Raw genomic sequence first — 24413 nt, 5'->3', positions numbered from 1 at the left:
CCCCGGAGCTTAGTAAGAGAGAGCCCCGCTGCTGCAAGACCCCAGCTGAAATGCACACCCGCTGATCCCAGACAAGAAATGATAGTCCTGTGGTTATTTAAGTTGTGGTCTGGATCAGAAAACTTAGTTCCAGTTAAAGGCACCTTCTACGTTATTTGGAAACAGGTGTCCAGAGTAACTTTCTACTAATATATTCTCCTCTTGAATTTTTGACTTTAAATCAACTGTACAGAACATGTGTAAAGTTGTCTAAATTTGAAAATGTGCACCATAATATTTTAAACTGGCAGTTTTACTTCATCACAAAACTGAGTCTAGTTGTGTGGAATCACCATCAAAACTATTTCTTTAATCGTTTCCTCTTAGACTTTGTGTCAAGGCACAATCAGAAAAGCAGAACCATGGGTGATGTAGAATAAGAGATTAGTTCTAGGGATTAGAACTCAAGCAATGGCTAGAGCTGGTGGACGAGTCTGTACAAAGCTGTTATCTTTATATCTGGTGTTGAGCCTGAATTCACTTTAAGTCAGATTAGAGTAACATTGATGCTTTTGAACTGTGGTGTTGGATAAGACTCTTGAGAGTCCCTTGGGCTGCAAGGAGATCCAACCAGTCCATCCTAAAGGAAATCAGTCCTGAATATTCATTGGAAGGACTGATACTGAAGCTGAAATTCCAATCTTTGTCTACATGGTGCGAAGAACTGACTCATTGGAAAAGACCCTGAAACTGGGAAAGATTGAAGGTGGAAGGAGAAGGGGACGAAAGAGGATGAGATGGTTGGATGGCATCACTGACTCAATGGACATGAGTTTGAATAAGCTCCGGGAGTTGGTGATGGACAGGGAGGCCTGGCATTCTGTAGTCCATGGGATCGCAAAGAGTCGCACACAACTGAGCAACTGAACTGAACAAAACTGAACTGAGGGTAACATTTGTAAAGGAAAGTATGATGGGGACAAAAGCATTGACAAACTGTGACAGACAAAGTCACACTTGAACTATGAGGACAACTGGAACCCACAGACTTGTCTGTCCCTCACCTCCTTCAGTCTCACAATAGTGGGTGACTTTGAAGAGAATTGGCTGTCATTTGTCATCATGCTACACGCATACATGGCCCAAGACAAAGAAGATGAGGAGGACATCTAACATGAAGTGGAGGAGTTATGAGTCAACAATAAGATGAGCTAGTTCAGCAGCAGCAATTTGTAGAAAAAGCATTTGCCAAAATCCAATAGTCAACCATGGTGAAAACTCTAAGAAACACAGGAATAATGGAGGCGTTCCTCAACAGCTCTTAGCATGTTTATTGGTAAAAGACTATACTTTTCCCTAAGGAAGGGAAAAAGGGAGAATATCCACTTTAATCACTCTCCTTCAGCAAGTGCTAGACGTTGTAGCCAGTTCAGTAAAGCGAATAAATATATGAACCATCTTTTAAGCCAGAAAAGCAGTCAAATTACCACTATTTTCTATCTATGTAGAAAATCCCAAAGAATATGCCCTCCAAAACTCCTGCAACTATTAAGTGGGTTCAGAAGGTCTCAGGATATATAAGGTAAACACACAAAATAAAATGCATTTTCATATACTATCAGTAAACATGTGGATACCTAAATTAAAAATATAATACTATTTACAATGGCTCAAGAAAGACCCTAAATCCTTAGGCATAAATCTAATAAAACATGTACAGAACTTATACACAGAAAGTTACAGAACACTGCTACTTCCAAAAAATAAAAATAGCCAATTATTCTAGCTATCATCCTAGAAAGACCAACTTTTCCCCAGTGGAGCTGCATAGGCACTTTTAGAGAAAAAAAAACCTGATGGCACATGTATTATGACCTCTTTTTTTGGACATGATTCTGTTTATTGACGTCTTTATTTTATCCTCATACCAACAGACCATTCTGTCTTAATTACTGGGGCTTCATACACATTTTGAAATCTGGAAATGCAAGTCATGTTTTCTTTGTCTTATTCAAGGCTTATTCTAGGTCTTAGCACTTCCACGTAAGGTACAGAATAGCTTCTACAACAAGAGATTGAGGTAATTTGATTAGGATTGTGCTGAATTTATGAATTCATTTAGGACAATTGACATCTTAACATATGGAGTCTTTAGATCCATAACCTCTTTATTTATGTCCTCTCTAATTTCTTTCATTAATTTAGGTCCTCTCTAATTTCTTTTGTTAATGTTAAGATTTTTGTAGAGGACTTGCATTGTTGCTGTTGTTTAGTCTCTGTCATGTCCAACTCTTCACGACCCCATGGACTGTAGCCCACCAGGCTCCTCTGTCTATGTGATTTCCCAGGTAAGAACACTGGAGTTGGTTGCCCCTCCCTTCTCTAGGGTATCTTCCTAATGCAGGAGTATTTTCTGCATGTACAAATGTATGATGTGTAAATAAAAATAGTTCACCTGGTTAGCAGGCAGACTCTCTACCACTGAGCCACCTGGGAAGCAAGGCTACTTATAACAATTTTATCTATTATTTCGTATAGCTTTTTTACCTTAATTGACCTAAATGCCCAGCATCAAATCCAGAGCTAGGACTAATTGGGTTAAGAAAAATGTGGATACAGGGAATTAATTATGCCCTGAAATAGCCAGAACAGAGCTAGGATACCCGTCAACATGAGAACAGATTTAGTTCAACAGCCAAACAGATGGTACCAACCTCTTGTTTGGGGTTTTGAAAACACTATTTCATTGAGCAGCCTTAGGAAATGGTCTTTCCTGACATTAGTGTCTTTAGGTGGCAAGGACTGGTCACCACTTATTGGAGAGGAATCAAGAAGAGGTCTTGCATACCTTATATTAGTTCCCAAGCGTTTGATAAATGACCTTTTAATTGCATTTTCTTTTTTTTTTTAAGCCTTTACATTTTTAAATTTATTTTTTAAATTTAAATTTATTTATTTTAATTGGAGGCTAATTACTTTGCAATACTGTATTGGTTTTGCCATACATCAACATGAATCCGCCACGGGTGTACACATGTTCCCCATCCTGAATCCCCCTCCCACCTCCCTCCCTGTACCATCCCTCTGGGTCATCCCAGTTGCCCAGTCCCAAGCATCCTGTATTCTGCAACGAACCTGGACTGGTGATTTGTTTCTTATATGATATTATACATGTTTCATATGGAATTTAGAAAGATGGTAATGATAACCCTGTATGCAAGACAGCAAAAGAGACAAAGATGTATAGAACAGTCTTAATTGCATTTTCTAATGCTTTTGCTAGAATCTAGAAATAAAATTGATTTTTGTGTCTGGTGACTATATCAATGCACTAATAGGTTCTAGCTCTTAAACAGCTTGTTTAGAGGTACTTTGTATTTTCTACATGTATAAACTTGTGATCTGTAAATTAAAATAGTTTTGCTTCTCCTTTTCAAACTTAATATATCTTATTTTCTTCCCTGGTTTGATCCCAGGCCATCCATTAGGACAGTGAATAGAAGTACCTGTCTTGTTTGTGATCCGGTAGGGAGTAATATTGACTTTGATATTTTCATTGATGCCCTTTATTAGATTTGGGAATTTCTTTTTTATTTTTGGATTGTTGGGAGTATTCATCATGCAGAGACGTTAGCCTTTCATCAAATTCTCTTGATTTTTTAAAAGTAAATTAAGTACATTGATTTGTTTTTCATCAAGCAAAGAAAGATAACTTCAGCTCATATGGTCAAGATATAATCTTCTAAAATTAAAAATTCTGAAAAGAGCCAATAGACTAAGAAACTTATTTTTAGATTCTCCATATTTTGGTTTCCATTTTTTTGATTTTTGTTATTATTTAAAATGCCACTTTGAAATCTTCTAAAAAAATAAAGGCAAAGAAACCAAGAAACAAAAACTTTTTTTTTTCTACCTTTTGCTAATATAGTAAAATAACATATTCCTACATAGCTCAAATGAATTCATTTTTAGTTGTTCCTATATTTTCAGTAGTAGTGGGTGTTGATTTGTGTGCGTGTGATCCTCCATGTAACAGAGTACCAAAGAATATTTACGAATATTTGTTAAATATTTTATCCTGTTGGAGTCTTTTGTTTAACTTGACTTCTATAGTACTGAAATATTGCTTTTGGAATAATTTCAAGAGTTGTTCAGCATAACTTCTTTCACTAAGTTCATGAATAACAACTCATCTACTCATTCAGAAAACAGATAACTCTTGAGTGCTTTATGTGTACCAACCTCTCTTTATAAACATTGAATCAACTTTAAATATGGGAAGATAAAAGACAAAAGGAAAACTACAAAGATGCCAACAACTGAGGATGCGTGACAAAGAAAAGAGCCACAAATAATGAAAACAATTTGTGGAGTGGTATAGAACTAAGAAAACACAGATGAAAACAGAGGTCATACAACTAAGATGTGTGTATCTCAGTCGTGTCCAGCTCTTGGGACACTATGGACTGTAGCCCACCAGACTCTTCTGTGCATGGATTTACCCAGGCAGGATACTGGAGTGGGTTCAGTTCAGTTGCTCACTTGTGTCTGGCTCTTTGCAACCCCATGAACTGCAGTATGCCAGGCCTCCCTGTCCATCACCAGCTACCAGAGTCCACCCAAACCCATGTCCATTGAGTCAGTGATGCCATCCAACCATCTCATCCTCTTGTCCCCTTGTCCTCCTGCCCTCAATCTTTCCCAGCATCAGGGGCTTTTCAAATGAGTCAGCTCATCGCATCAGGTGGCCAACATATTGGAGTTTCAATTCAACATCAGTCCTTCCAATGAACACCCAGGACTGATCTCCTTTAGAATGGACTGGTTGGATCTCCTTGCAGTCCAAGGGACTCTCAAGAGTCTTCTCCAACAACACAGTTCAAAAGCATCAATTCTTCGGCACTCAGCTTTCTTTATAGTCCAACTCTCACATCCATACATGAGCACTGGAAAAACCATAGCCTTGAGTAGATGGACCTTTGTTGGCAAAGTAATATTTATGCTTTTTAATATGCTGTCTAGGTTGGGCATAACTTTCCTTCCAAGTAGTAAGCGTCTTTTAATTTCACAACTGCAATCACCATCTGATTTTGGAGCCCATAAAAATAAAGTCTGACACTGTTTCCACTGTTTCCCCATCTATTTGCCATGAAGTGATGGGATCAGATGCCATGATCTTAGTTTTTTGAACATTGAACTTTAAGCCAACTTTTTCACTCTCCTTTTTCACTTTCATCAAGAGGCTCTTTAGTTCTTTACTTTCTGCCATAAGAGTAGTGTCATCTGCATATGTGAGGTTGTTCATATTTCTCCCGGCAGTCTTGATTCCAGCTTGTGCTTCCTCCAGCCCAGCGTTTCTCATGAGGTACACTGCATATAAGTTAAATAAGCAGGGTGACAATATGCAGCTTTGACGTACTCCTTTTCCTATGTGGAACCAGTCTGTTGTTCCATGTCCAGTTCTAACTGTTGCTTCCTCAGCTGCATACAGGTTTCTCAAGAGGCAGGTCAGGTGGTCTGGTATTCCCATCTCTTTCAGAATTTTCCACAGTTTATTGTGATCCACACAGTCAAAGGCTTTGGCATAGTCAATAAAGCAGAAACAGATGTTTTTCTGGAACTCTCTTGCTTTTTTGATGACCTAAATCAAATCCCTTATGACTATACAGTGGAAATGAGAAATAGATTTAAGGGACTAGATCTGAAAGAGTGCCTGATGAACTATGGACGGAGGTTCGTTACATTGTACGGGAGACAGGGATCAAGACCATCCACAAGAAAAAGAAATGCAAAAAAGCAAAATGGCTGTCTGAGGAGGCCTTACAAATAGCTGGGAAAAGAAGAGAGGCGAAAGGCACAGGAGAAAAGGAAAGATATACCCATTTTAATGCAGAGTTCCAAAGAATAGCAAGAAGAGATAAGAAAGCCTTCCTCAGTGATCAGTGCAAAGAAATAGAAGAAAACGACAGAATGGGAAAGACTAGAGATCTCTTCAAGAAAATTAGAGATACCAAAGGAACATTTCATGCAAAGATGGGCACAATAAAGGACAGAAATGGTATGGACCTAACAGAAACAGAAGATATTAAGAAGAGGTGGCAAGAATACACAGAAGAACTGTACAAAAAAGATCTTCACGTCTAGGAAAATCACGAAGGTGTGATCACTCATGCTCACCTAGAGCCAGACATCCTGGAATGTGAAGTCAAGTGGGTCTTAGAAAGCATCACTACGAACAAAGTTAGTGGAGATGATGGAATTCCTGTTGAGCTATTTCAAATCCTAAAAGATGATGCTGTGAAAGTGCTGCATTCAACATGCCTGCAAATTTGGAAAACTCAGCAGTGGCCACAGGACTGGAAAAGGTCAGTTTTCATTCCAATCCCAAAGAAAAGCAATGCCAAAGAATGCTCAAACTACCACACAATTGCACTCTTCTCACATGCTAGTAAGGTAATGCTCAAAATTCTCCAAGCCAGGCTTCAGCACTACGTGAACCGTGAACTTCCAGATGTTCAAACTGGTTTTAGAAAAGGCAGAGGAACCAGAGATCAAATTGCCAACATCCGCTGGATCTTGGAAAAAACTGGAGTGGGTAGCCATTTCCTTTTCAGGAAATTACCCTGATCCGGAGATCGAACCCCCATTGCCTACACTGCAGATGGATTCTTTACTGACTGAGACACCAGGGATATTCACCTTTGAATCTGAGAAACAGTTCAAAAGTTTAACATCCTGTGGGAGTTCAGCCCTGCAGTTCATTTATTCAGTCAGCAGAGGGTGCTGTTTCATTTGGAAACAGCGGTCTTTTCTGGCGATCAAGGAAAGGAAGTTTATGTTTTCCATCGATGTTCCACAGAAAAGTGGGGAAAAAAAAGATTTTCATCATCTTTAGACAACTTGATTTTATAATCCTTTGTTGAGTGCATGTCGTCAAGGATTCAGGGAATCATAGCCTTATAGCCTAAACTTTTTCCATGTACCTCCCTAAACACTGCTTTCCCATTTCCCACCCCTGGTTAACTCTTCCCTTCCCTATTGCTTACGCTCTTTTCTCTTCACTCCTCTTTTTCTGCCAGGGTCATCCACCTCCACCCTAGATAGTTTGCTTTCCCTTCTGTCTTTTCTGTCTCAGCATCCTTGGCGTCTCTCTGCCTCAGCATATTTGGTGCAGAGCACCTACAAACATGGGCATAGAGGACATAAGGATTAAGGACCATTGTTCAAGGAGGATGAGGAGAATACCATCCGTGTCATCAGTTACTATATCAAGAACCGATGCATTGTGAAATGTCTGCCTAGATGGAGACAGATGCATGATTCCAAGGACCTTTTCAGGATGCTGAGCTTCAATGTCCAAGCTCAATACATTTAGATTTCTGTCCCAATGTTATTAATATTTCCTGTCCCTCAGAGCAATCACAGCCTACTTTGAAATCTCATACATTTGCTAGAACATGGATGGGAATTTTTGTCTCTTTACAATGCATAGCTCAGTACAGTTTTCTGGGATTAAACAATGTTTTCCACAAGCTTCATGGAACATTAGAAAATGTCTTTGAATAAGAAATGATAGAACAATGATTCTGGATAGGCACACCATCATGATCAGTGTTCCTTTTCCAGAATCAGACGTTAAACTTCACGGAGGATGGCAGCACACACCCTGTGAGTTCGGGATGTCTCTCCTTCTTTGGGGGACATGACTAAAACAGGGCAGGAAGACCTAAACAAGAACTACTTGATCATTGGCTGACAGACCCTGGCAACAACACACTGCAACAGATACCTGCACTGGTTGTAAGTCTCTACTAGCAGCAGTTGTTTCTGTTCTCTGGAAACAAGCCTAGGAGTAGACACAAGTGTGAGCTCTGAGCCCATAATCCTGGTTTGTCCTTGAAATATGAGGCTAGTGATTGGAGTAAATGTTTTTCTGACCTTGGGTAAGTGTTCTGTGTCTACAAGGGATGACTTTGAAGCCAAGGAACTATAAAGGGTCATTTGCTCTCTACTCCTCTCCCTGTGTTTTATTCAGCATTATAGCAATGGAATTGAGGACAGATCTATGCATTTGCTAGGGAGTACAAACTTCTATATGACAGGTTAATTCATAGCTATGATCCAGAAGAGACCATAGCAGTAAGCAGGTTGCAAGAACTCTCTGGGGTTATTGAGCCAAGGACCTTGGGATAAAGCCTATAGAGTTCTCAGATTCTTGCCATGTGTCTTTGGTCCCTATATAAAAAGCAACAATAATATTTCTCAGGACATAGATAAAAGCACTGGAGTAGCGGGTAGGTCGGAGAAGGCAATGGCACCCCACTCCAGTACTCTTGCCTGGAAAAGCCCATGGGCGGAGGAGCCTGGAGGGCTGCAGTTCATGCAGTTGCTAAGAGTTGGACAAGACTGAGCGACTTCACTTTCACTTTTCATGTTCATGCCTTGGAGAAGGAAATGGCAACCCACTCCAGTGTTCTTGGCTGGAGAATCCCAGGAACAGGGTAGTGTGGTGGGCTGCCGTCTCTAGGGTTGCACAGAGTCGTACAAGACTGAAGCGACTTAGCAGCAGCAGCAGCAAGCAGCATATGGGGGTTCCCCCATGGCTTAGCAGTAAAGAACCCACCTGCAATGCAGGAGCTGCAAGAGACCCGGGTTCAATCCTTGGTTCAGGAAGATCCCCTGGAGGAGGGGATGGCAACACATTCCAGTATTCTTCCTTGGAGAATCCCATGGACAGAGGAGCCTGGCAGACTACAGTCTTTGGAGTTGCAAAGAATCGGACATGACTGAAGCTACTTAGCATGCAGGCATGCAAGCAGCATGTGGGGCTTACCCCCGTGGCTCAGTGGTAAAGAATCTGCCTGCCAATGCAAGGGACATAGGTTCGGTCCCGTTGGAGAACAAAGATCCCACATGCCTTGGAGCAACTAGGCCTATGTGCTGCTACTACTGAACATTCTTGAACTGTCCATCTGAATGTTAGTGTCTGCAGATCACTTTACTTTCACTGCAGTGAAAATATACAGGTCTTCATCTTCCATCCCTTTTACCCCCAAATCTACTGACAGAGTATCGATATTATTTACAGAGTCTGAGATAAGAGCACAAACTAAAATTATCTTCATATGGTTTCAAAAGCACTTATTTTTCTCTAAAATAGCCTACTAAAATTAAAAAGCATGATACAAAACTAGTAATCAGCAGTTTAAAAATGTATTTACAATAGAAATTTTAAAAAATAATTTATTCACTTTCCCTTTAATAAAAATAAAACTATTAAAATTCAATTTTCGATGTCCAGCTTGTGGTTAAGATAACTTAATATTGCTCTCAATGCAGGCTGAGTCTAAAATAAATATATATAACTTTTGAAGTCATCAGTACCATTTTTATAGAATCCATATATATGCATTAATATACAATTTTTTTTTCTCTTTCTGACTTACATCACTCTGTTTAACAGGCTCTAGGCTCATCCACCTCACTAGAACTGTCTCAAATGTGTTTTTTTATGGCTGAGAAATATTCCATTGTATATAAGTATGACAACTTCTTTATCTGTTCATCTGTTGATGGACCCTATTTGCGGGGCAAAAATAGAGACACAGACATAGAGAACAGACTTTGGACACAGTAGGGGAGGGAGAGAGTGGGAAAAATTGAGAGAGTGGCATTGAAATATATGCTTTACCATATATAAAATAGATAGCTAGTGGGAAGTTGCTGTATGATGCAGGGAGGTGAACACGGAGCTCTGTGACAACCTAGAGGAATGGGGGGAAGACTCAAAAGGAGGGGACATATGTATACTTCTGGCTGATTCACATCATTGTATTGCAAAAGCCAACACAATATTGTAAAGCAATTATCCTCCAATTAGAAATAAATTAATTTTAAAAAATAAATTAAAAAAATAATACAGCAAAGTGTTCCAGCCAATAGAAGCAACTTCTGATCATGCTGATTCATGAGCACCCTTCAGAACCACAAGTAAGTGCATAAGAGAAGCAAAAGCTGCATCCTCAGCACTTCTGGGAAAAAGCATTTCATTAAGGAAGAATCTACTGCATCCATGCCACGTGAGAGAAGGATGGGGCTATATAATTAATTTTTTCTTTCTTTTCCCTAAAATTCTCCCAAATTCCTAATCAGGGTCTGCCTTCTCCGAAATGTTCTCAGAAAGTATCCCTTAAGTCATAAAATAATGATCTATTTCCTTCTCTCACTCTACCCCTGGCAGCACATTCTGAGTTGGCTGTGCTGGGAGGGTGGGGAGTCCTGTCAGTGTCACCTGAGCAGGATTTGTTGGGTGAGCTGATTGGCTGCAGGAGCAGGAACGACTTAACGGCACTCACTCCCTCGGGGTTCTGTTAAGTGTCTTACAGTGAAAATGTCCCCAAAGAAGAGGAAGCATCATGAAGAGGCTAGCAGGCACTGTGCTGGGGCTTTTGTTTGCCCAGGTTTGCTGTGAGTTGGGGCTGCCCCACAGGGGATCTGAAGGAATGAGGAACTGCTCTATTGCTGGGGGAGGGAGAGGAGCTGACAAGTCCTGCAGACTTTTTATCCTTCTCATCATCTATGGGGATGGGGAGGGCACTTTCAGGGTTTAGTAGGAGTTACAGTGACCCTCACCAGTGACTGTTTCTCTTTCCTCATCAGGTGTGCGAGGAGTGGATGTGGAGCAGAGTCCCCCAGCCCTGAGTGTCCGGGAGGGAGCCAGCTACACGCTTCAGTGTAATTTTTCCACTTTCCCACAGAGTGTGAATTGGCATTTTCAGAACCCTGAGGGCCGCATCATCCACCTGTTTTACATTCCTTCAGGGACAAAGCAGGATGGAAGATTAAATGCCACAACAGTTCCTAAAGAAGGCCGCAGCTCACTGCACATTTCCTCTTCACAGACCACAGACTCAGGCACTTACTTCTGTGCTGTTCAGCACAGTGCTCCCCAGGCACCTGCAGCCTCTACACAAACCTTCTGTGGGGCTCAGCCCCTTCTTCAGCCACAGTCACACCGTGAGGCGACCACAGGGCATCTGCAGTGCTTAATGTTACTCACCTTTATCAGAACAGTTTTAACCACAGACACCTTTTGGCCCTACAGATTATGGACTTTGGTCTTTATCTTTCCTTCTCAACATATATCTCCTCTGCACTAGAAATTTCAAACTGGGAACTAGCAGAGTAGTTGTTAAGAGGATAGAATTAAAACAAATATTTAACCACAGCATCCCAGTGGTAAAGAATTTGCCAACCAATGGAGAAGATGCAGAAGACATGGGTTTGATCCCGGGGTTGGCAAGATCCTCTGGAGCAGGAAATGGTAACCCACTCTAGTATTCTTGGGAAACACTGGGAAATCTCATGGATGGAGGAGCCTGACAGGCTCCAGTGCATGGGGTCTCAAAGAGTCGGACTGACTGAGTGACTAAGTACACAGGGTGAACTCAAAAATGTTAAAAAGTGAAAGGAATTAAATGAAATCACTCCAATAAAGATATTATCCAGTTTGTGAGAGGGTGGGGCCTACTGTAAGAATTAGAGCCGATATGAACTTAGAGTTCTAGCTGGCTGAGAAGAGCAGAAGAGGAACTTGAGTTGCCACTGAGCACTGGTGCCAGAAACAATGGACAAGATTCTGGGAGCATCATTTTCAGTTCTGTGGCTTCAACTAGGCTGTGAGTTGTGGAGGAGAAAACCTAGGATATCTTATCAATTAGGGAGACCGTGAAAACTGGATTACAAACAAGCTCATTGCAGATAGAAACTCTAAGAAAGAAGTAGATGTCTGTGGAACTAATGACTTTTTATCTCTTTAAGTAGGGGTGAGTGGACAACAGAAGGAAAAAAGTGATCAAGAGCAGGTGAAACAGAGCCTTCAATCTTTGACAATCCAGGAAGGAGAGATTTCAATTCTGAACTGTAGCTATGAGAACAATTTGTTTGACTACTTCCTGTGGTACTGACAATATCCTGGTAAAGGCTCTGCATTCTTGATAGCTGTAAGTTCAATTATGAATGAAATAGAAGATGGAAGTTTCACAGTTTCCCTCAATAGGAGTTCCAAACAGCTCTCATTGTACATATCAACTTCCCAGCCTGGAGACTCAGCCACCTACATCTGTGCAGCAAGTGCCGGGTGCTCCCCAGGCACCTGCAGCTGAGCTGTAGCCACACCCTGTTGTATAGATGAAATACACACACACACACACACAATCTGTTTGGTCATAAAAATCTTAATATATTTAAGAAAACTGAAATTATATAGAATTTATTCTTCAAAATGGAGATGATACAGAATATCTAGTACAAAGAGATGTCTGTAGAAACTCTCAAATATTTGGAATATATGCACTAACTTAAAAATAACCATAGGTTAAAGAAACAATTACTATGACTTTAGAAAATATTTTGAAAGTAAATATTGTGAGAGCACAATATGTATGCTGCTGCTGCTGCTGCTAAGTTGCTTCAGTCGTGTCCGACTCTATGCGATCCCATAGACAGTAGCCCACTAGGCTTCTCTGTCCCTGGGATTCTCCAGGCAAGAATACTACAGTGGGTTGCCATTTCCTTCTCCAATGCATGAAAGTGCACAGTGGAAGTGAAGTCTTTCAGTCGTGTCCGACTCTTAGCGACCCCATGGACTGCAGCCCACCAGGCTTCTCTATCCATGGGATTTTCCAGGCAAGAGTACTGGAGTGGGTTGCCATTGCCTTCTCCATAAATATGTATGAGATGCAGCTAAAATAATATATAAAAGGAAATTTATCTATTTAAATGCTTATTTAACTAAAGAAAAAAGGTTGAAAAAAACTATCACTAGGATTTCAGCAAAGATGATAGAAAAGTGAATAAACCCAACATAAACTGAAAGAAGTACATAATACAATGTTGCACTGGTGAAATACAAAGAAAGCTATAGGGATAGCCATGAAATACAAAGTTAATTTTGTTAACATGGTCAATAAGATTGAAATATTTCTAGGTAGAATTATCAAGGGAAAAAAGAAAAAAACACAAATTATAAATATAAGTAACTAAAAAGAAAATTATTCTACAAGTTCTATAATGTTAAAGGGTAATAAAAGAATATAATTAACAAGTTTATGTCACTGAGTAAGTGTATAGATTGCCGGGAGAAATATCAATAACCTCAGGTATGCAGATGACACCACCCTTATGGCAGAAAGTGAAGAGGAACTAAAAAGCCTCTTGATGAAAGTGAAATTGGAGAGTGAAAAAGTTGGCTTAAAGCTCAACATTCAGACAACAAAGATCATGGCATCTGGTCCCATCACTTCATGGGAAATAAATGGGGAAACAGTGGAAACAGTGTCAGACTTTATTTTTCTGGGCTCCAAAATCACTGCAGATGGTGACTGCAGCCATGAAATTAAAAGATGCTTACTCCTTGGAAGAAAAGTCATGACCAACCTAGATAGCATATTGAAAAGCAGAGACATTACTTTGCCAACAAAGGTCTGTCTAGTCAAAGCTATGCTTTTTCCTGTGGTCATGTATGGATGTGAGAGTTGGACTGTGAAGAAGGCTGAGAGCCGAAGAACTGATGCTTTTGAACTGTGGTGTTGGAGAAGACTCTTCAGAGTTCCTTGGACTGCAAGGAGATCCAACAAGTCTATTCTGAAGGAGATCAGCCTTGGGATTTCTTTGGAAGGAATGATACTAAAGCTGAAACTTCAGTTCTTTGGCCACCTCATGTGAAGAGTTGACTCATTGGAAAAGACTCTGATGCTGGGAGGGATTGGGGGCAGAAGGAGAAGGGGACGACAGAGGATGAGATGGGTGGATAGCATCACTGACTCAATGGACGTGAGTCTGGGTGAACTCTGGGAGTTGGTGATGGACAGGTAGGCCTGGAGTGCTGCGATTCATGGGGTCGCATAGTGTCAGACATGACTGAGCGACTGAACTGAACTGATATGTATAGAAGTATATTTACACAAGTAGGGAAGATTTATTTTTTTTAACAAAGTGCAAAGACAATTCAATGGGGGTTACACAGTATTATGAGCAAATGATGTTGGGACAGTTGGATATTCTTGGGAAATAACTAAAACTTGGCCAAATATCACACCTTATACAAAAATTTGGGTACGGCCTCAAAGTGAGCCATACATCCAATTGTAAAATGTAAAATTAACAAAACTTTTAGGAAAAACATAAGAGAATATCTTTATGACCTAGGGTTAGACAAAAAGAATTTTGACATGACACCAAAAGCATGATCCATAAATAAACTTAGACTTCATTAAAATTAAAAATTTGCTCTGTGAAAGACACTGTTTGCTCTGTGAAAGACACTGTTAAGAGAAGGAAAAAGATAAACCGCAGAAATGACAGGAAATACATTTTCATCAAAAGATTGTGTTCAGAATACAATGAACTCTAGACAGCAGAAAGAAAACAATCCAGTTTAAAACTGGATGATAGATTTACACAGACACTTCACCAGAGAGCTACGTGGTAAGGAAATAAGCATATAAAAAGATGGTCAGTCTAAATCAAATATCTCTCTTAGTAAATGTCACATTGCACTGGAAAATATGTGGGTTATTTTCAAATATCTTTTGATAGCGATTTCTAACATAATTCCACGGTGATTAGAAAACAGACTGTAGGATTTTAATATCTTTAGACCATGAAAATTTGCACCTTGTTTTATGTCCCTGGATGTGTACCAGTGTCTCCTAGTTTATAGTCTATGGGATCTTGAATAGAATTTGCATCTAGCTTAAAGGTCAGCATTCAGAAAATGAAGATCATGGCATCTGGTCCCACCACTTCATGGGAAATAGATGGGGAAACAGTGGAAACAGTGTCAGACTTTATTTTTGGGGGCTCCAAAATCACTGCAGATGGTGATTGCAGCCATGAAATTAAAAGGCGCTTACTCCTTGGAAGGAAAGTTATGACCAACCTAGATAGCATATTCAAAAGGAGAGACATTACTTTGCCAACAAAGGTCTGTCTAGTCAAGGCTATGGTTTTTCCTGTGGTCATGTATGGATGTGAAAGTTGGACTGTGAAAAAAGCTGAGCACTGAAGAATTGATGCTTTTGAACTGTGGTGTTGGAGAAGACTCTTGAGAGTTCCTTGGACTGCAAGGAGATCCAACCAGTCCATTCTGAAGGAGATCAGCCTTGGGATTTCTTTGGAAGGAATGATGCTAAAGCTGAAACACCAGTACTTTGGCCACCTCATGTGAAGAGTTGACTCATTGGAAAAGACTCTGATGCTGGGAGGGATTGGGGGCAGGAGGAGAAGGGGACGACAGAGGATGAGATGGTTGGATGGCATCGCTGACTCGATGGACGTGAGTCTAGGTGAACTCTGGGAGTTGGTGATGGACAGGGAGGCCTGGCATGCTGCGATTCATGAGGTCGCAAAGAGTTGGAGACGACTGAGCAACTGAACTGAAGTGAACTGAACTGATTGTGTGAAAATTGCATAAGTCTTAATTTTGTTGATTCTTAGTGCTTTTCAGGTCAACTGTACTCTCCTACTTTTCTGTATATTCATTCTATTAATTTTTGAGAGTTTGCTATTGAAACTCCAACCAAAGATTTTAATTTGTCTACGTAAAAAATTGTTGTAATATATAGTGGAACTGTATTTTGTGCTGTGTTTTCTAAGTCTAATATATACTTTCATAATTTAAAAAATAAAGAGAAAAAAAAGGTGGTCGACATTATTAGTCATTAGGAAAATGCAAATTAAGGCACAAAGAGATGCTACTTCACATCTACCATAAAGACTAAACTTAAAAATAGACAATATCGAGTTCTGACAAAGATGCAGAGAAATTGGAGCACTCATATATTGCTGGTGGCTGAATGGTCCAGTCATTTTGGAAAAAAGTTCAGCAGTTCCACATAAACTTAAATATTCACTTACTTTACAACTCTGCATCACACTCCTGAGTATTTATGCTTGAGAAATGAAAAACTTATATTTACACAAAAATCTGTACATGAATATTCATAGCAGCTACATTTGTGATGACCAAAAGCTGGAAACCAGTCAAGTATTCTTCATTGGGTGAATAGATAAATAAATCCACTGTAATACATCTGTACAATGACATATTATTTATAGATTTTTTCAACTTGTAAGAGAGTTGTGTCTCAAAAAACCATTTTCAGTTGAAAATAACAAAAATGCATTTAATATACCTAACCCAGCCTACATTAAATGTGCTCAACACTTACTTTAGCCTACTTACTTTTTCTTTAGGTGGGAGAAATCATCTAATGCAAAGTTTATTTTATACTAAAATGTTGAAAATCTCATGTAATTTATTGAGTACTGTACTGAAAGTGGAAAATAGAATAGTTGTATGATTACAGAATGAAAGTAAGTGTGTCAGTTTTTTACCATCATGATCTCAGGGCTGGCCAGGAGCTCAGCTTATTGCTGCTGCCCAGATCACCAAAGAATATATAGCAAACGTTGCTAGCATGGGAAAAGATCAAATTTAAAAATTCAAAGTGTGGTTTCTACTGAATGTGTATCACTTTCTTACCACTGTAAAGTCAAAAATCCAAAGTCAAGACATCATAAGTGGGTGACAGTCTGTAGTGATTAAAAGAAACAGACTATTGATACATGCAATAGCTTAGATGGGGCTTCCAAAGTGGCTCAGTGATAAGAATCTGCCTGCAATGCAGGAGACGGGGGTTTGATCCCTGGGTGGGGAAGATACCCTGGAGAAGGAAATGGCAACCCACTCCAGTATTCTTCCCTGGAAAATTCCAAGGACAGAGGAACCTGGAAGTCTACAGTGAGTGAGGTTGCAAAAGAGTGGGACATGACTTAGTAACTAAAAAACAATAGCCTAGATGGCTTTCAGGATGTTATGCTGAATGAAGAAATAGTCAATCTCAGAGGCTACATGGTGTATGATTACACTTATTGGATTATTATGATTGTATACATACTGTGATTCTACTTATACAACATTCTCAAAGAACAAAATTAGAGATGAAAAAGAGATCAGTAGTCAGTGTTAGAAAGAGCTGCAGGGATGGGGAGAGTGTGCAGAGGGGATTTCTTTAAGAGACAAAACAATTCTGTGTCATGATTTTAGTGGTTGTACAAGAACCAATACAAGTGATAAAATTTCATGGACTAATGCATCAAAACCAAAGAATGCATATAAAAGCTGATGATAAGGTTATGGCATTTTTATAAAATTTTAATCAATATCAATTTCTTGATATATGTAATTGTTATATTAGTATATATCTATATTTTATAATATCATGCTGCTTTGCAAGCTGCTGTGGTCATTCATGATCTCCTCTGCTTAGTTACAAATAATTTCAAGCCCAGGCATTCATTGCCTGTCAGCACTCAGAAGTGAAAAGAGACAGAAGAGTAGATGTCTGATATAAATACAATCTCTCCTCTGCTGCTTCAGTCATTCATGAGTTATTTTGATCTTAAATTCCACGAACTGGCACTATTTTAGACCTTGTCTGTATTTTCTTTTCTACTTAATCTATTTGTCTTTGGTTCTTTTATATTAATTCATCTATTACAGCAATGAAAGCAAATGGAAGATTGACAGCTACATTCCACATGAACATGAAACAGTGCAGAGAACTTCAGTCACCGACTTCTCTGGTGTTGACAGGTACTAAGTGTCTACAGTCTGTAAATATTAAGTTTTCTAAGAGTTCATTATAGCATTACACCAGAGAAAGATCTGGCATGTTTATCTTAACTTTATTTTATAAAGAGAAATAATAATGAGCAACTGACAAGTGAGACTGAACACTCTGGGCCAATGAGACAGAAAATGTGACATGAGAATGACTCTAGGACAGATGATCTAACAATTACAATTCCACATTTAGATGTAACAGGATTGAATAGCCTGATTGTCCTCAAAGTTTAATACATAAGGCTCAATATAAAATTTTAAAAATAATATTTTATTCCAATTATAATTTCACTTAAACATACACCACTGAATAGACTCTGAAATTCAGATGGGCTGATTTTTTTAAGTCATTTTATGTTGAAGTGATTTTATTTATTGAAAAATCTAAGTGGAGCCCTGGAACACAGTAAAAAAAAAAAAAAGACAGAGGTACATTAATTATTTTTGTATAAGATTGCTATTCACCCAGATGTCTTAAGATCTGTGAATGTTTTAAAATAGTCACTAGATTCTGGATAGAGAAAAGTAAGTATAGGCTAAATGAATGACAAATTAGTAGATTACAAGAATGTTTCTTAGGCTACATTGAACTATATCTTAAAGAGGATGACAAAATTATTTTACTGAATCAATGTATATCAACTTTAGCTTCACAGCTGAATTCTACCAAAAATTTAGAGAAGAGCTAACACCTATCCTACCCAAACTCTTCCAGAAATTTTCAGAGGAAGGTAAACTTCCAAACTCATTCTATGAGGCCACCATCACCCTAATACCAAAACCTGACAAAGATCCCACAAAAAAAGAAAACTACAGGCCAATATCAGTGATGAACATAGATGCAAAAATACTTAACAAAATTCTAACAGATGGAATCCAACAACATATTAAAAAGATCATACATCATGACCAAGTGGGCTTTATCCCAGGGATGCATGGATTCTTTAACATCCACAAATCAATCAATGTGATACACCACATTAACAAATTGAAAGATAAAAACCATATGATTATCTCAATAGATGCAGAAAAAGCCTTTGACAAAATTCAACATCCATTTATTATAAAAATCCTCCAGAAAGCAGGAATAGAGGAAACATACCTCAACATAATAAAAGCCATATGTGACAAACCCACAGCAAACATTATCCTCAATGGTGAAAAATTGAAGGCATTTCCCCTAAAGTCAGGAACAAGACAAGGGTGCCCACTCTCACCACTACTATTCAACATAGTTTTGGAAGTTTTAGCCACAGCAATCAGAGAAGAAAAAGAAATAAAAGGAATCCAGATTGGAAAAGAAGAAGTAAAACTTTCACTGTTTGCAGATGACATGATCCTCTATATAGAAAACCCTAAAGACTCCACCAGAAAATTACCAGAGCTAATCAATGAATAAAGCTGCAGGATACAAAATTAACACACAGAAAATCTCTTGCATTCCCATACACTAACAATGAGAAAACAGAAAGAGAAATATTGGAAACAATTCCATTCACCATTGCAATGAAAAGAATAAAGTACTTAGGAATAAATCTACCCAAAGAAGCAAAGACAGAAGGAAATGGCAACCCACTTCAGTACTCTTGCCTGAAAATCCCATGGGTGGAGGAGCCTGGTAGGCTGCCATCCATGGGGTTGCTAAAAGTTGTACATGACTGAGCGACTTCACTTTCACTTTTCACTTTCATGCATTGGAGAAGGAAATGGCAACCCACTCCAGTGTTCTTGCCTGGAGAATCCCAGGGATGGGGGAGCCTGGTGGGCTGCCGTCTATGGGGTCGCACAGAGTCGGACACGACTGAAGCTACTTAGCAGCAGCACCAGCAGCAGCAAAGAAACAAAAGACCTATATATAGAAAACTATAAAACACTGATAAAAGAAATCAAAGATGACCCAAATAGATGGAGAAATATACCATGTTTATGGATCAGAAGAATCAATATAGTGAAAATGAGTATACTACACAAAGCAATCTATAGATTCAATGCAATCCCCATCAAGTACAAATGGTATTTTTCACAGAACTAGAACAAATAATTTCGCAATTTGTATGGAAATATAAAAAACCTCGAATAGCCAAAGCAATCTTGAGAAAGAAGAATGGAACTGGAGGAATCAACCTGTCTGACTTCAGGCTCTACTACAGAGCTACAGTCATCAAGACAGTATGGTACTGGCACAAAGACAGAAATATAGATCAATGGAACAAAATAGAAAGCCCAGAGATAAATCTATGCACCTACGGGCACCTTATCTTTGACAAAGGAGGCAAAAGTATACAATGGAGAAAAGACAATCCCTTCGGCAAGTGGTGCATGGAAAACTCATCAACCACTTGTAAAACAAAGAAACTAGAACATTTTCTAAGACCATACACAAAAATAAACTCAAAATGGATTAAAGATCTAAATGTAAGACCAGCAACTACAAAACTCCTAGAGGAAAACATAGGCAAATCATTCTCTGACATAAATCACAGCAGGATCCTCTATGACATATCTCCCACAGTAATGGAAATAAAGGCAAAAATAAACAAATGGGACCTAATTAAACTTAAAAGCTTTAGCAAAATGAAGGAAACTATAAGCAAGGTGGAAAGACAGCCTTCAGTATGGGAGAAAATAATAGCAAATGAAGCAACTGACAAAGAATTAATCTCAAAAATATACAAGCAGCTCCTGCAGCTCAATTCCAGAAAAATAAATGACCCAATCAAAAAGTGGGCCAAAGAACTAGACATTCCTCCAAAGAAGACATACAGATGGCTAACAAACACATGAAAAGATACTCAACATCACTCATTATCAGAGAAATGCAAATCAAAACCACAATGAGGTACCATCTCACGCCAGTCAGAATGGCTGCTATCCAAAAGTCTACAAACAATAAATGCTGGAGAGGGTGTGGAGAAAAGGGAACCCTCTTACACTGTTGGTGGGAATGCAAACTAATACAGCCACTATGGAGAACAGTGTGGAGACTCCTTAGAAAACTGGAAAGAGAACTACCATATAACCCAGCAATCCCACTGCTGGACATACACACTGAGGAAACCAGAACTGAAAGAGGCACGTACCCCAGTGTTCATCGCAGCACTGTTTACAATAGCCAGGACATGGAAGCAACCAAGATGTCCATCGGCAGACGAATAGATAAGAAAGCTGTGGTTTGTATACATGATGGAATATTTCTCAACCATTAAAAAGAATGCATTTGAATCAGTTCTAGTGAGGTAAGTCAGAAAGAAAAACACCTATACAGTATACTAACACACATATATGGAATTTAGAAAAATGGTAACAATGACCTTATATGTGGGACAGCAAAAGAAACACAGATGTATAGAACAATCTTTTGGACTCTGTGGGAGAAGGCGAGGATGGGATGATTCGAGAGAATAGCATTGAAATGTATATTATCATATGTGAAAGAGATCACCAGTCCAGGTTTGATGCATGAGACAGGGTGCTCAGGGCTGGTGCACTGGGATGACCCTGAGGGATGTGATGGGCAGGGAAGTTGAAGGGGAATTCAGGAGGGGGAACACATGTACACCTATGGCTGATTCATGTCAATATATGGCAAAAACCACTACAATATTGTAAATTAATTAGCCTCCATTTAAAATAAATAAATTTAAAAAATGTATGTCAACTTGTTTAATCTTCAGTTTCCCTCAGTTCAAACCTTTAATATTAATTGCTTTCTTTATGCCCCTTTTCAGGACCTGCCAAACTTAATGACCAGGGAAAGAAAAGTAGACATAGTAAAGGTGTGTAGTGATCCAGTCTTTATCTGTACACAGACCACGTGGTCAGTGAACATGACACCTTACTTCCTGTTTGGGAGGAGTCACACAGGAACCAGTTAGTATGTATATGTGCTGCCAGGCACTCAAAGACACTGAAATCTTAGCTTGAGGCAGAACTGAGCACATTTGTGTAGGGGAATCCATGCCTCATGCCTCTCTCCAGTCTGCTCTGGGTGTTCCTGGCTTTCACCTTCTCTGATAGGGATACTCTCAAACATGGGTGCATGTGTTCAGGGTGAAAGGCCTGCACACAGGCACGTGGTGCTTCACAGGGACTTGTGGAGGAAAGGAGGATTGGGGAAAAGCAAGCATCTTATGATTTCAGTATGGTTTGTAAATATTTGGGTCCAAAATTAGTTGAATTTATACATTATTTTGTTTATTATTTCAGCTCTGTTTTCTTGTTTCCCACCCCGCCCCCACAGGATATAGTGTGGCCCAGAAAGTTACTCAATATTAACCAGACATAACCAGTCAAGTGCAGAACATAGTCATCCTGAACTGTCGGTATGAAACAAGTTGGAACGTGTACACCTACTGGATATTTTGGTGCAAGCAGCTTCCCAGTGGAGAAATGACTTACCTCATTCATCAGTATTCAGAAGATGGGAATGAAAGGGATGGCCACTACTCTATAAACTTCCAGAAAGCACATAATTTCATCAGCCTTACCATTTCATCCTTAAAGCTGAAACATTCTGGAAAATACTTCTGTGCTTTCTGGGAATGCACAGTGCTTGAAGTAATAGGAAAAGCTGAACAAAAACCCCAGAGCTTAATAAGAGAGAGCCTCCCTGCTGTGGGACCCAGGTTGAAATGTACAGCTGCAGACCCCAGACAAGAAATAGTAGTCCTGTGGTTCCTTAATCTGTGATCTGTATGGATCAGAAGGTTTGATTCTAAATAAAAGCTTCTTTTATGTAATTTGGAAGCAGGTGTCCTGAATGACTTTCTACTAATATTCTCCTCTTGAATTCTTGACTTTAAATCAATCATGCAGAGCATGTATAACCTTGTCTAAGGTTGTAAACTTTCTCTATAATAATGTAAAGTGACAGTTTCACTAAACTACACTCACATCCCAAACCTGGGTCTAGTTATCTGGAATCATCATGAAAATTATTTCCTTAATCCTTTCTTCTTAGACTTGTGTCACTTAATGTACAATCAGAGAAGCAGGTCACCGGTGGTGTCGAATACAAAACTGGTTATGAAGATTAGAACTCAGGCAATTGCTAGATCTGGTGGAAGAGTGTATACAAAGCTGCTATCTTTGTATGTGGTGCTGAGACTGAATTCATTGTTAATCAGCTGGAGTAGTATTTGTAGAACAAAGTTGGATATAGACCAAAGCATGGTTAAACTGTGACTCATAAGGACATACTAGAACCATGAGGATAATGGAACCAACTTGTCTGTATCTCACCTCCTTCAGTTCCACAGTAGTGAGTGACCTTAGGAGAAGTGGGTGTCATTTGGCATCATGCTAACATACCTACTTGGTCCAAGACAAAGAGAAGATAAGGAGGAGGTTTGGTGGGAAGTGCAAGGGTTGTGAATCAATGATAAGATGAGCTATCAGATCAGCAGCAACATGAGTGAGTAACCATAGTCTCTGGAGCCCTGTACCAACCCATAAAACATAAAAACTGTGGCTGCTTCATCAAAACAACCTTCCAAATGTCATACAAATTTCTTTTGTGGCCAACCCTAACCCAGAAAAATACGGGAAGCACATTCTGGGAAAGATATTTCCACTTAGTTAAGAGAGTACAAAGCTGCTACAGTATCCTCTTTGTTAACTTGGCATCCATCTGTGCTCCTTAACAGCTTCTGAATAAAGACCATAGCAAAACAATGCTTCCTGCTAGTGTTGTTGTTGCTGTTCAGTCACTAAGTTGTGTCTGACTCTTTGTGATTCCATGGACTACAGGATCCTCTATCACCCACTATCTTTTGGAGTTTGTTCAAATTCATGTCCACTGAGTTGGTGATACCATCCAATCGCCTCAACCTCTGCTGCTGTCTTCTTCTTTTGCCTTCAATCTTTCCCAGCATTAGGGTCTTTTGAGCCAATGAGTTGGCTTTTCTCACCAAGTGGCCAAAGTATTGAAGTTTCAGCTTCAGTATCAGTCCTTCCAGTGAATATTCAGGGTTAATTTCCTTTAGGATTGACTGGTTTGATCTCTTTGCAATCCAAGGGACTCTCAAGAGTATTCTCCAGCACCACACTTCTTGCTAATATGATGCAATAATTCCTCATTCAACCCAAAACATTGTAAACATATCCTGCAAAGATTATAGCAAGTTCATTTATCCCTTTGTGGGTGATGTTATTTTCTTTTCTACCTAAGACATACCCTCTCAGTGAATCATATATCTTCACTACTGAGCTATAATAACATATAACATTGACTTATATTAACATGTCTTATGTTACTACATGTAGGCAGATTGGAGAAGGGAGTTAAAATTGGTTAAGTAATACATAAATATATTATATCAAGTTGAAAAACAAATTTTCATTAGTATTATTGTTCTTATTTCTGCAAATGACCTCATGATCTGGGAAAAATCAAGATCTTGATCTGGGAAATATCAAGGGCAGGAGAAGATGGAGACAGAGGATGATATAGTTGGATGGCATCATCGACTCAATGAACATGTGAGTGAAAGTCATTCAGTTCAGTTTAGTCGCTCAGTCGTGTCCAACTCTTTGCGACCCCATGAATCGCAGCATGCCAGGCCTCCCTGTCCATCACCAACTCCCGGAGCTCACTCAAACTCACATCCATCGAGTCAGTGATGCCATCCAGCCATCTCATCCTCTGTCATCCCCTTCTCCTCCTGCCCCCAATCCCTCCCAGCATCAGAGTCTTTTCCAGTGAGTCAACTCTTCACATGAGGTGGCCAAAGTACTGGTGTTTCAG

At 39.3% G+C, this 24413-nt stretch overlaps 1 gene segment (V, D, J or C); it reads left to right on the top strand.

The window, feature by feature from the left end:
• Nucleotides 1-10369: 10369 nt before the first annotated feature.
• Nucleotides 10370-24413, top strand: part of LOC133255458 (T cell receptor alpha variable 22-like) — a 29616-nt gene continuing 15572 nt past the window's right edge. The window contains 2 exon segments of the V gene segment in view: nucleotides 10370-10446; nucleotides 10639-10995. Of these exon segments, the coding sequence occupies nucleotides 10395-10446; nucleotides 10639-10995 (409 nt within the window).

Source organism: Bos javanicus, chromosome 10, assembly GCF_032452875.1.
Source record: "Bos javanicus breed banteng chromosome 10, ARS-OSU_banteng_1.0, whole genome shotgun sequence".
In the NCBI taxonomy this organism is placed as follows: Eukaryota; Metazoa; Chordata; class Mammalia; order Artiodactyla; family Bovidae; genus Bos; species Bos javanicus.
This window is presented reverse-complemented; position numbering and strand designations above follow the sequence as displayed.